The 12,674-nt window shown below is 34.0% G+C and overlaps 1 protein-coding gene across 1 annotated transcript in view; it reads right to left on the reverse strand.

Moving 5' to 3' along the window:
• IQCM (IQ motif containing M) overlaps positions 1 to 12,674 on the reverse strand; it is a 280,795-nt gene that overhangs the window by 92,846 nt on the left and 175,275 nt on the right. The window contains exons 10-11 of the mRNA XM_063107487.1: positions 10,697 to 10,841; positions 6,226 to 6,360 (exon numbers count right to left, since the gene is read on the reverse strand). Of these exons, the coding sequence (XP_062963557.1) occupies positions 6,226 to 6,360; positions 10,697 to 10,841 (280 nt within the window). The remainder of the gene's footprint in view (positions 1 to 6,225; positions 6,361 to 10,696; positions 10,842 to 12,674) is intronic.

The raw sequence follows: 12,674 nt of genomic DNA on the forward strand, positions 1-12,674 counted from the left end.
CCAAACAATATGTAGAAAAACCTCAACTTTCATAAAAATGATGTCATATGCACAGAATAAACTGGAAAGGTAGATATCAGATGTTAATAATTGCTGTTTTCCAAATTTTCTATAATAAACATTAATATTTTTGTTATTAGGAAAAAGTCACTTAAACAAACAAACCGACTTGTCATGACCATTGAAGCACAGCATGATTTGGATGCTTCTGCCAATACATGAACAAATATTTATCAAATTCTAGAAAACGGTTTTAAGGATACAGCACTGGCAAAACAAAGTCTATAGGTAAAGAATTGGGTAAATTTTCACCAAGAATGAAGGAAAAGAACTTCAAGCATATAATGAAGTTTCAACCTTACCATTCTGACGTAATTCATAACTTCCCACTTGAGCCCTTTTCCTATATGAAGAAAAGGTCCTGAAATGTTTTATTTATTTTACCCTTTCTTCTAGATTAAATTGTGAACACATCATCTCTAAACATGGTAGAAAACCATAGCAATAGTATAGATGTAGAAAGAAAAGCTAGCATACAAAAATCAGTTGTTTTTCTCTAAACAAATAACATACAATTTGAAAAAGAAATTAAGAAAACAACCTTATTTACAATAGCATCAAAAAAATAAAATAATACTTAGAAATAAACATAACCAAGGAGGTAAAAGATCTATACACTGAAAACTATAAGACATAGGTGAAAGAAATTGAAGACACAAATAAATGGAAAAACATCCTGTGTTTATGAATTGGAAGAATTAATATTGTTAAAATGTCCTTATTACCCAAAGTGACCTACAGACTTGATGCAATCCCTATCAAAATTCCAATGGTGTTTTAGAAAAAATAAACCTAAAATTCGTATGAAACCACAACAGACTTTGAATAACCAAATCAATCTCAAGAAAGTACAAAGCTGGAGGTAATACACTTTCTTATTTCAAACTGTATTACAAAGCTATAGTATTCAAGCCAGCATGACACTGCAATAAAAACAGACGAATAAATCAAGGGAACAGAATAGAGAGCCTAGAAATAATCCCACACATATACAAGCAATTAATCTTTGACAAGGGTAGCAAGAATACACAATGGGAAAAGTATAGCCTCTTCAATAAATGGTATTGGGAGAATACACAATAAGAAAAGAATAATGTCTTCAATAAACAGTGCTTGGAAAACTGGACATCCACATTCAAAAAAAAGAAATTGGATCTTTGTCTTAAACCATATACAAAAATTAACTTGACATAGATTTAAATGTAAAGTCTGAAACCATAAAACTCCTAGAAGAAAACATAGGGGAAAAGCTCCTTGATAATGGTCTTGGCAATGATTTTTGGGGGGTATGGCCCCCAAAACAGAAAAGCAACAAAAGCAAAAATAAAATGTGGGACTACATCAAACTAAAAAGCTTCTGCACAGTAAAGGAAACAATCAACAAAATGAAAAGACAACTTACAAAATGGGGAAAAAAATATTTGCAAACCGTATAAATGATAAGGGATTAATATCCAAAATATATAAGAAACTCATACAACTTAATAGCAAACAAATAATTTTAAAATGGGCAAAGGACCTGAATAGGCTAACAAGTGTATGAAAATGTGTTCAACATCACTAAGCATAAGGAAAATGCAAATCAAAACCACAATAAGATATTTATCACCTCACACTTGTTACAATGGTCATTATCAAAAAGGCAAGAGATTTTTCCAATCCATGAACACTGGATACCTTTCCATTTATTTCTGTCTGCTTCAATTTCTTCCATCAGTGTTTTATATTTTTCATTGTAGAGATCTTTTGATAGAGTTTGGACATGTTGTCCCTGCCAAAACTCATGTGGAAATCTGATCCCCAATGTGGCAGCACTGGGAGCTGTTTGAGTCATGGGGGTGGATCCCTCATGAACGGATTAATGCTGTCCCTGGGGTAGGAGGACCTGAGTGAGTTCTCACTCTATTAGTTCCCACAAGAGCTGGTTGTTTAAGAGATCCCGGCACCTCCTTTCTGTCTCTTTCTTGCTTCTTTTCTCTTGCTTGCTCTCACCATGTGATCTGCTTGGACCCCGCTGGCTGCCTGGCACTTTCTGCCTTGAGTAGAAGCAGTCTGAGGCCCATGCAGATGCAGCTGTCCCAGAATCATAAGCCAAATAAACCTCTGTTCTTTATAAATCACCCAGTTTCAAGTATTTTGTTAGAAGCAACACAAACGGACTAATGCATCTTTCCATTTTTTTGTAGCTATTGTAAAAGAAATTGCTTTCTTTATTTCTTTTTCAGACAATTTAGTATTGGCATATAAAAAGGTTGCTGATTTTTGTACATTAATTTTTTATCCCACAAATTTACTGAATTTATTTATTAGTTCTAAAAAATTTTTGGTGGAGTCTTTGGATTTTTCTATACATAAGATCATGTCATCTGCAAACAAGGACAATTTAACTTCTTTCTTTCCAATTTGGATGCCCTTTATTTCTTTCACTTGCCTGATTGCTCTGGTTAGGAGTTCCAGCATCATGTTAAATAAAAGTGGTGAGAGTGAGCATCCTTGCCTTGTTCCAGACCTTAGAATAAAAGCTTTCAGCTTTTCCCCATTCAGTAAGATGTTGGCTGTGTGTTTGTTATAAATGATCTTTATTAGGTTGATGTATGTTTCTTCTATGTGCAATTTGTTGAGTGTTTTTATCATAAAGGAATGTTAAATCTTATCAAATGCTTTTCTTCATCTATTGAGATGATCATATGGCTTTTTGTCCTTTATTCTGTGATGTGCTATATCACATTTACTGATTTGCACATTTTAAAACATCCTTGCATCCCTAGAATGAATCCTTCTTCATCATGGTACATAATATTTCTGATGTGCTGTTGGATTCCCTTTGTTAGGATTTTGTTGAAGATTTTGCATCTGTGTTAATCAGGAATATTGGTCTGTTGTTTTCTTTTTATTGTATATTGTTAAAATGTCTATACCTTCCAAAGTGATCTACAGATTCAATGCAATGTCTATCAAAATACCAATGACATTACTCACAGAAATTTCAGAAAAAACAATCCAAAAATTCATACGGAGCCACAAAAGACCCTGAATTGCAAAAGCAATCTTGAGCAAAAAGAGTAAAGCTGGAAGCATCACACTACCTGACCTCAAAATGTACTGCAGAGCTATAGTAACCAAAACAGCATGGTACTGGCATAAAAACAGACACATAGACCAGTGGCAGAGAATAGAAAACCCAGAAATAAATCCATGCAGTTACAGCCAACTGACCTTCCTCAAAAGTGCCAGAAACACATTGGTTAAAAGATAGTGTCTTCAAAAAATGGTACTGGGAAAACTGGAAGGCCATATGCATAAGAATGAAATTAGATCCTTATCTCTCACCACTTAAAAAAATCAAGAAAAAATGGGGTCAAAGACTTAAATATAAGATCCAAAACTATGAAACTACGAGAAGAAAACATAGGGGAAATGCCTTATGACTTTGGTCTGGGCAAGGATTTTTCAGTAAGACCTCAAAAGCACAAGGAACAAAAGCAAAAGTAGAAAAATGGGACTACATCCAACTAAAAAGCTTCTGCACAGCAAATAATCAACAGAGTGAGGAGACCACCTACAGAATTGGAGAAAATATTTGCAACCTATGTATCCGACAAGGGATTAATATCCAGAATATACAAGGAACTCAAATAACTCAGTGGCAAATATATAAATAATCTGATTTTTTTAAATGGTCAAAAGATCTGAATCAATGTTTCTCAAAAATGACATACAAAAAGCTGACAGGTAAATGAAAAAATGCTCAATATCACTAATCATCAGGAAAATTCAAATCAAAACCACAATGAGATATCATCTCACCCCAGTTAGAGTGGCTATTATCATCAATAAGACAAAAAATAACAAATGCTGGTGAGAATGTGGAGAAAGGGAAATGCTTTTCCACTGTTGGTGGAAATGTAAATTAGCACAGCGACTATGGAAAACACTATGCAGGTTCCTCAAAAAATTAAAAATAGTATTCCCGTATAATCCAGCAATTTTACTACTGGGAACATATTCAAAAGAAATGCAATCAGCATGTTGAAAAGATATCTGCACTCCCAGGTTTATTGCAGCACTAGTCACAAAAGGCAAGGCATGGAATCAATTTAAGTGTCTACACATGGATGGATAAAGAAAATGTGGTATATTTATGCAATGAAATACTGTTCAGCCATGAATAAAAATGAAATCCTGTCATTTTCAGCAACATGGATGGAGTTGGAGGTCATTATGTTAAGTGAAGTAAGCCTGGCACAGAAAAACAAATACCACATGATCTCACTCACTTGTGGTATCTAAAAAAGTTGATCTCATAGAAGTAAAGAGTAGAGTTGTGGTTGCCAGAGGCTGGGAGCAGGAGGGAGAGAGGGACAGGAAGAGTTTGGTCAGTGGGTACAAAGTTACAATTAGATTGGAGGAATAAGTCCTGGTGTTCCAGTACACAGTGGGGTGACTAGGGTTATCAATAATATATTGTATATTTAAAAATAGCAAGAGAGGATTTTGAATATTCTCACCACCAATAAAGGATAAATATCTGAGATGAGGGATACACCAATTACCCTGCTTTGACTATTATACATTTTGTACATGCATAGAAACAACACACTGTACGCCATAAATATGTAAAATTATTGTGTTAATTGAATACTAATTAATTATTTTCTTAAAAAGAAAGGACAAGAGAATTGTTAGCAAGAATGTGGAGAAAAGGAAAAATCCCTTGAACACTAATTTGCAGGAATGTAGATTGGGAAATGGACATTATGGGAAATAGTATGTAAGTTTCTCAAAAAATTAAAATAGAACTACCGTAAGATCCAACAATCCCACTGCTGGGTATATATCCAAAGGAAATGAAATGAGTAGGTCGGAGAGATATTTGCACTTTGTTCTTCACAGCATTATTCACAATAGCCAAGATATAGAATCAATGCCAAGGTATGGAATCAACCTAAGTGTCTATCAACGGATGAATGGATAAAGAAAATGTTATATGCATGTATGTATACACACATACAAAATGGAGTACTATTCAGCCTTAAAAAGAAAGAACTTTCTGTCATTTGCAACAACCCAGATGAACTTGGAATATATTATGTTAAGTGAAATAAGGCAAGCACAGAAGGAAAAACACTGCATTATCTCACTTGTATATAAAATCTAAAAAAGTAGAATCATAGAAGCAGAGAGCAGAATGATGATTGTCAGTAGCTGGGAGTTGGGTGAAAAAGGGAGTTGCTGGTCAAAGTGTACAGACTTTTAGTTACAGGATGAATTCATTTTGAGGATCTAACATACAGCATGGTGACTGTATTTAATAGCACTGTATTGTTTACTCGAAATTTGCTTAGATAGCAGATCTTAAGTGCCCTCACTACACACACACACACACACACACACACAATGGGTAACTATGGGTGGTGATGGATATATTGATTAATCTGATTGTGGTAATCATTACACACCATACAGGTATATCAAACCATCACATCAGACACACTGAATATAAACAATTTTTACTTGTCAATTATACTTTAACAAAGCTGGAGGGGGGAGAAAAATGAAAGCTGAGAAGAACCTTAAGGAATTAAGAAAAATTCATTGAGATTTCCCATACCCAGCTGACAGTTCCCACCCCCTTACTTGTCTTTAGAGAAGAGAGAAATGTTACTCCATTTAAATTATTAAATATTCTTATATGATACCTTCCTTTTATTTACTTACAGTTCAGAAAAGATTTTCTAGCCATAAAATTCTATTGTACTGAAATAGCTTACAAAGTTTATACATTGAAACTTGACTAGTTTTTCAGTACCAAATCTAACTATCCAGGAGAAAGCTTTCTAGCATCAGTATTTAAAATATGATGGTTTAAAATATACTTAGCTAGATTACCTTATTTTATATCAAAAGTTTGTTTAAAATATATAAAATGCTAAAATCATTTCTTCCATCCCTATGAAAAAACTTTTTTATATTAACTTCTTTTAACCTGCCTTTTAAATTTCTTCTTTCATATATACTAAGATTGGATACAAAGAACTTTGAGGAAAAGAATGTATAAAACAAGTTTAATAAAAGTAGAAGAAGAGAGGAAGGAATAAGAGAGAAAAGAAGGAAATGGAAAAGAAAATAAGAAAAAAAGATGGAAAAAAATGAGAAACCTCTCACCTCTATTGACCAGGTCCCAAATAACATCAATTTGTGTCTGGGTTGGGAAATGACCACAGTCATTGAAGTACTTAGGAAGCTCGCTTCTTTCTAACCCTCGCCAGTCTTCTCTCTTAGCAAACATTGTTTCATAGTCTAAAAGGGTAAAATAAAATATTTTCTTTATAAATAATATATCAAGTACAATCCACCTAAAAGGTTCATCTGCATTTGAAGAAACTTTAACTTCAGCTTCATCTTCATGTCTATTGATAAGATTCCATGATTGGAAAGTAGCAGCGCTATGTCAACCTCCTGGTGAGGGTTAGGAGGAAGTGGGCATGTCTCTCCCCACGGCCCCCACATTTTACAGTAGTGAAATTTGGACTTGGTTCCTCAAGGAGAACACTGGCATCCTATATCCTGGTTTCGTGACCATTGACCATAGACCATACAGGCATCAGCACTCAAACCAGATTAGAAGACATAGCATTAATGTCCGGATTTCTAGGGTCCTGACTCCAGCTGACTCATTTCACCGTTCATTATTTATTAGCTTCTCTAATCTTTTCATCTCTTTTTGGCTTCTACCCACATTCTAACTACATGAAGGTGATTCCACTTTGGACTTCTTATTCTGTTTCTGACTTGGTCCCTAATTAGGAACAATGTCTACTTTTTGCTTACTAACGTCATGTACCCCTACTTCCTACTTTAAGCTACTTTGTTGTTTGGCTCAAGACTACCACAGAAAATGACTCAGTTGTCACCCATCTCCTATTCTTGACGTTAGACAGGGATTAGACAATGACCAAGAGAACTGACTCATACATTTTGTCAGTTTAGTTCTCCATAAACATTTTATTTTTTCTTTTCAAAAAGGTGTTATTGAGTCTCCACTGTGAAGTATGTTGGATTAACTCCATAAAGCTGATTATTAGTCAGCATTTACAGGATGCTAGGGACTGCCTAAGTACAGGTTCAGCTCTGAAATACAGGCTCCCAATGACAAAGTGCACCAGAGTGGTTTCTAACAGAGGTTACATCATTCTGATACTCAACCATGTGGATTTCAATTTTCTATTCATTCATTCATTTAGTTGAAGAACATAGTCATGAGACACCAAAATTTAAGAAATATTTAGTGATTTCCTAAATGTGAGTAGCTATTCAAGATCCTAAAACACAGCAGTAAAATAAATAAACACAAATTTATATTTAGCATATCTATGACTTTTTCTCTCTTTTCAAATAAGTAACTAGAGCAGTCGCTTTTGGTGCCTCATCCATTTCTCCTTGTCTCTTAAATTTCTGTGCATGGGGACTTGACCGTTCAACTGGCAGCATCTACATTTCATTGCCTAGGAGCTCTTACTGCCCACCTGTGCAGCAAGCCAGACATTCCAGGTAATTAAGACTCCCATTGGACTAGCATTCAACCACTCACTGGGGGCAGATGGTGGATAAAAACCCAGCACTTGAAGCAATTTGGCTACATTGGTTCTCTTTGTTTCCTTAGAGGGATCAAGTTCCAGTTGTCCATATCATAATGTGCTCAATAGCACACTTTTTTTTTTGTCTTCCATCCCTTCCCTATGTCATTTCTCCATCCTAGCGACAGTATTTCTGGGAATCAATTCCCAAAAATGAGCTCTACTTGAATTCTTGTCTCAGGGTCTGATTCTGGAAAAACCCCAACTAAGACACAAGAATGTCACCTTTTATTTTTATGTTTAAATTAATGTATTTCTCCTCGGAAAATATACATACCTTTATTATATTATGTTTTCCTTGAATTAATCAGTTTTAGATGTCTCTGACAAGATCAGATTGCTGCACATATTAACATTATGCCTTTGTGACTATATTAATAGATAATAATGCCCTTAATCTGCATATTATGTCCTGCATATTATGAAAGCAGACTTTCAACAACATACTAGCAGAATTAATATTCTAGACTGATATAACCAGGGTAAATAAAAAACTTCAATCACGAAAACTAATAAAATTTTCTGATCATTGAAAAATGCTTAAAAAGGTATATATGTATCTGCCAAACATCACCCATTAGTAATCAACATATGAAGAGTCTGGAGAATTTTCTAAGGAACATGAAGACAGAGAAGCACTTGCAAATTCTGTGGACTCTAGAGTTACTTTAACCTCAATGTAAATAGACTCTTTGGTTGGTAATTATTTAAATTATTTATTTAGCTAATTCTATTCTACTGTTCAGATCCTGTGTTGGACAGAGCACCATTTGTCCTAACCAGACTCCTTAATTCTGTCTTTGCTTCCCACATCTGCCTATTCTCTACAAAATCATCAGAGTGTGTTCAACATAAGTTGCATCAGTGTCCTTTGTTCATAATCCTCCAGTGGGTTCCCAACTCTCTCAAGGTAAAATCCAATGGTCTGTAAAGCTGGACACAGCCTGTGCTTCCCATTACCTCTCCAATTCATTTTGCTCTGCTCTCATCCACCAACTCCATTCCTGTAATATTAGTCTCTTCTGTCATTATTGTGCTTGCTGTCCTCTCTGCCTAGAACATTCTTCTTCTCTCTATCCACCTGGCTCATCCCTCGCTTTCTTTAAGACTTTTAGGAGCTTCTCAGCTAGAAACCACCAGAGTCCAGGCCAGAACATAGAAACCCCTTTAGTTTTTTTTTATGGTTTTTGTTTTTCAAAATGAGAAGTTATTTTAAGATGCAACAATATTGAAATCTGCAGTTACAAATCAGGGAGGAGAAATCATGGAAAGTAAAACTGAGAAAAATAGGCAAGATTCTGTAAGGTTAGAAATGGATTTAGTGACAGAGTGTGGGGTATGAAGATAAGACTAATTAAGTAAAAGAGTGGGAGCATTTTGGAAAGGATATGCAATTTGAAAGTCAGCAGCTAAAAAATAAAGTGGTAGAAAAGAAAAGGTGGTCGGTGCAAATAACTGTGAAGTCCTAGTACATATTCTGATAAATATAATAAACTCTGTACATTCATATTAGATTATGAAATATAAAACTACTATTTATAGAAGAATATTAAGACTATCTTACTCAGTTTTATACTAGTGGGCAGAAAATTAATGAGCAAGGTCTTAAAATCCGAATGCACATGGGAGTGATCTCTCTCTCTCTCTCTCTAAAGCTCTCTCTAAAGCTCTACAGGAAAAAGGAGTCCCAGTAGCTTCCTAATGGAAGAAGTGTCTTCTCTTTCTCTGCCTCTCTCACTTGCTTTCTCTTTCTCCCTTCTTCTTCCTGTCTTTCCATCTCTCTGACACGTGGCTCCTTTCTGCTTTTCCTCCAGATACCAGGCTGTTGGACCGGGTGAATCAATCTAGCTGAGCTCTCTGACTTACGTAGAATCAATCTCTGTCTCTCTCTGTGTATCTTCTCTTTAACTTCTTCCTTCCTCAACCTCTTGCCACAGAAAAGGAATCATTCTAACTCAAAGAGAGTTCTGGTTATTTGTAAATATCTTTTGGCACATAGTTTTATCATAACTAATAAACTTAATAAAAATTATCCTTTTAACAAATATTTTTGAGCCTTTCTGATAAACCAGATATTTACTAGATACTGGGTATTTATTGATGAACATAACAGACACAGTTCCTGCTTCATGGAACTTACAGTCTTAAATGTGAAATAAACATTTTATAAGTAGCTCAGACTACCAAAAATGTAGCACTATTACCTCATAAAGCAATAAGATGATGTTTCCAATTAAATATAGTTTACTTGAATCATTTATTTCTTGATAGTCAAGAAACTGGCTCTCATAATCTATCTTAATCATGAACAATACTGAATTCATTAAATATAAATAAAAATTGGGATCTCTGACAGTTAAGATATAAATTGGGGGACTTGTTCTGTGGATAGAATTCCAACACTAGTAAGTAATGTGTTGTTCAATCTGCTCCATGTCCATTAACTGTTTTTCTAGTATCAATATCTAATTTTTCTTTGGGGAGCTAACTGTCCTCCAATGAGCACAGCCTCTGTGTCACTCTCAAACAAGGTTCCTTACCCTCTTACTGCAAAGTATAGGACACAACACTCAAGCGAAATCAATCAGTTGCTCTATCCCTGGAATTTAAATTTAGAGCATAGGAATAAAAAGTCTTTAAGTGATAGGATCTTATCTATCTCCCAGAGGCAACAGAAATTGACTGTTACTTCCTCTTCCCAAGATGTTTGGAGCAGTTAAGGATCATGGTCTGTGGGAAATCTGATTCATTAGCTGTCTTTCCAATATTCCCCTTTTAAATTTTCTTTTTGCATTTGGTTAGCCAGAATGATTTTCTTACTTATAAACAGAGGATCCTAGTAAATTAATCCAAATATACAAAATGCTACCTTATGAAAATAGTTCACACAATACAAAATATGGTCTACCTTTGGTTTCTATGGGTAATTATATGTAAAATTTCAAAGGTTAAATAAATTCCAAACCTAAAATCAAACCAAAAATGACTGCATCACTTACATTTTTTCCTGTCCATCCATTCCTCTAGCTCTTCTAAGTTTATAATTTGTCTTGTCCTCCAAAGACCAAGTCGATATCTAACACGGTGGATTAATCTGCGATACATATTTATAACTGCTTTCAAATTCGGTCCATGATACAAAGCCTAAAAAATAGTAAAGATCTTTATATATTTCTGCTATTTATTTTGAATTTGACTTTGCCCCATTCATTTAATTGATTTCACCCAATTTCTAAAATTATGGAAGTATTTATTAATTTTTACTGTCTAATTTTAGTTAAATGGAGTGACAATCCCCCTGAAGTGTGGAGAGCATCATTATGAGTTGCTTTGTCATCAGTTATTCATACTTCCCATAGAACAGACGTTTTGATAACGGCTACTTTTATAGTTGCTTCTGGTTGTGTCCATATTTCTATAACAGCCCCCTCAGCCAGAAAAAAAAATTTTAAAAATCCTAAGAGTTTTATTAAAGCATTATTCTGTAATGAATGATTCTCACCTAAGATAATTCTTGTTTTGTTTTGTTTTCCTTTGAAAATTGTACGTTCAGGTCCTTTACCTGTTTTACACTGGGCTTTTTTAGGTTTTTCTTATTGATTTCTAAAAGCTGTTTAATTATTAAAGAAATGAACCCTTTTCAGCATATGTGCAAATTTTGTTTTATTATCTTACCTATGGCTACATTCTTCTGTATACACATTTTCTACATTCCACAACAGACTTTTAAAAATTAGAGTTTTAAAAATTCATCTATTTTAATTTTTTTCTCTTTCTAAACAGCCAGTTCCATTTTATTTATCAACTCAAATATTTTTACATTTTACATTTTACAGCTCATTCATTTCTCTATCTTTATTAAGTTTTTTCTTTTTTAAAATTTTAGGTTTATTTTCCTGTTCTTGACTTCTTGAATTAAAGACTTCATTCATTTATTTTTACTATTTTGTTTGTTTGTTTAGGAATGTATTTAAGTTTTCGAATTTTCCTCTGAGACAACTTTCCTTTGCTGTACTCTGCATACCATTTTATAATTGAAAAAGTCATAGCAGAAAATCTTTAAATAATTTTCCCAAGTCCCCATAGCTAGTAAGTTGCAGAATTGATTTTGAAACCAGAGTAGAGACTCCAAAGTCCACACTTTTAATTATATTCTATATTCCTTTTCATTTTCTCACCCATTTTGTAGTTTTGTGTGTGTGTGTTTCTTTCCTCATATATTTCTTATTACACTTATGATTGTTCTTGGTCATGACACTATTATATTTTTGTTTGGTGTGACTCTTTGCAAGTTGTTTTTATCATTTTATTATTCTTTACCTTTGCTTTATTCTGTGGTTCTTCTCTAAAAATTTTAGACACTATACTTAAACTTATATTTCTTAATTTATCAATACTATCAATAAAATTATATTTTATTTGCTTGAGTAAAAAAATTAATTAGCATAATTTCACAACCTTGCTCTTCTCATTTCTCCTTCCATTTAATGGCAGATTCAGAATGTTTGCTAAAGTCTTTAAACATTTAATAACACATTCCAATGTGTATTTTTAATTTGCCTTTTGTTCAATAGGCTGTTGTTCTTCTTTAAAAAAATAGCAAGTCAGTTGCACTTTTGGAGCATTCACCAAATGCACCACTATGAATCTTTCTGGGAGTTTGAACCCACTTTCCATAATTTAAAGCCAAAAGTGAGATAGTCATGACCATCCCCCTTCTGTTGGTAGGGTACAAACACGTGACAAAATTTCATCCACTATCTGCACCAACCCTAGACTTTGAATTGAAATTAATAATGCTTTTCAAAGTGAATCAATGGGAAATCTATTTATGTGGTAGAGTAACCATGGAATGATATCCATTTTTCAAGTGATTCATGGAGACGGGAATACCCAGGATTCAGTACAGCATCAGACTCTTTCTATGCAGGATTTGGCTATAGCACTGAGAGCTACACAGGCTTCATCATTTCTTCA

Source organism: Cynocephalus volans, chromosome 9, assembly GCF_027409185.1.
Source record: "Cynocephalus volans isolate mCynVol1 chromosome 9, mCynVol1.pri, whole genome shotgun sequence".
NCBI classification, from domain to species: Eukaryota; Metazoa; Chordata; class Mammalia; order Dermoptera; family Cynocephalidae; genus Cynocephalus; species Cynocephalus volans.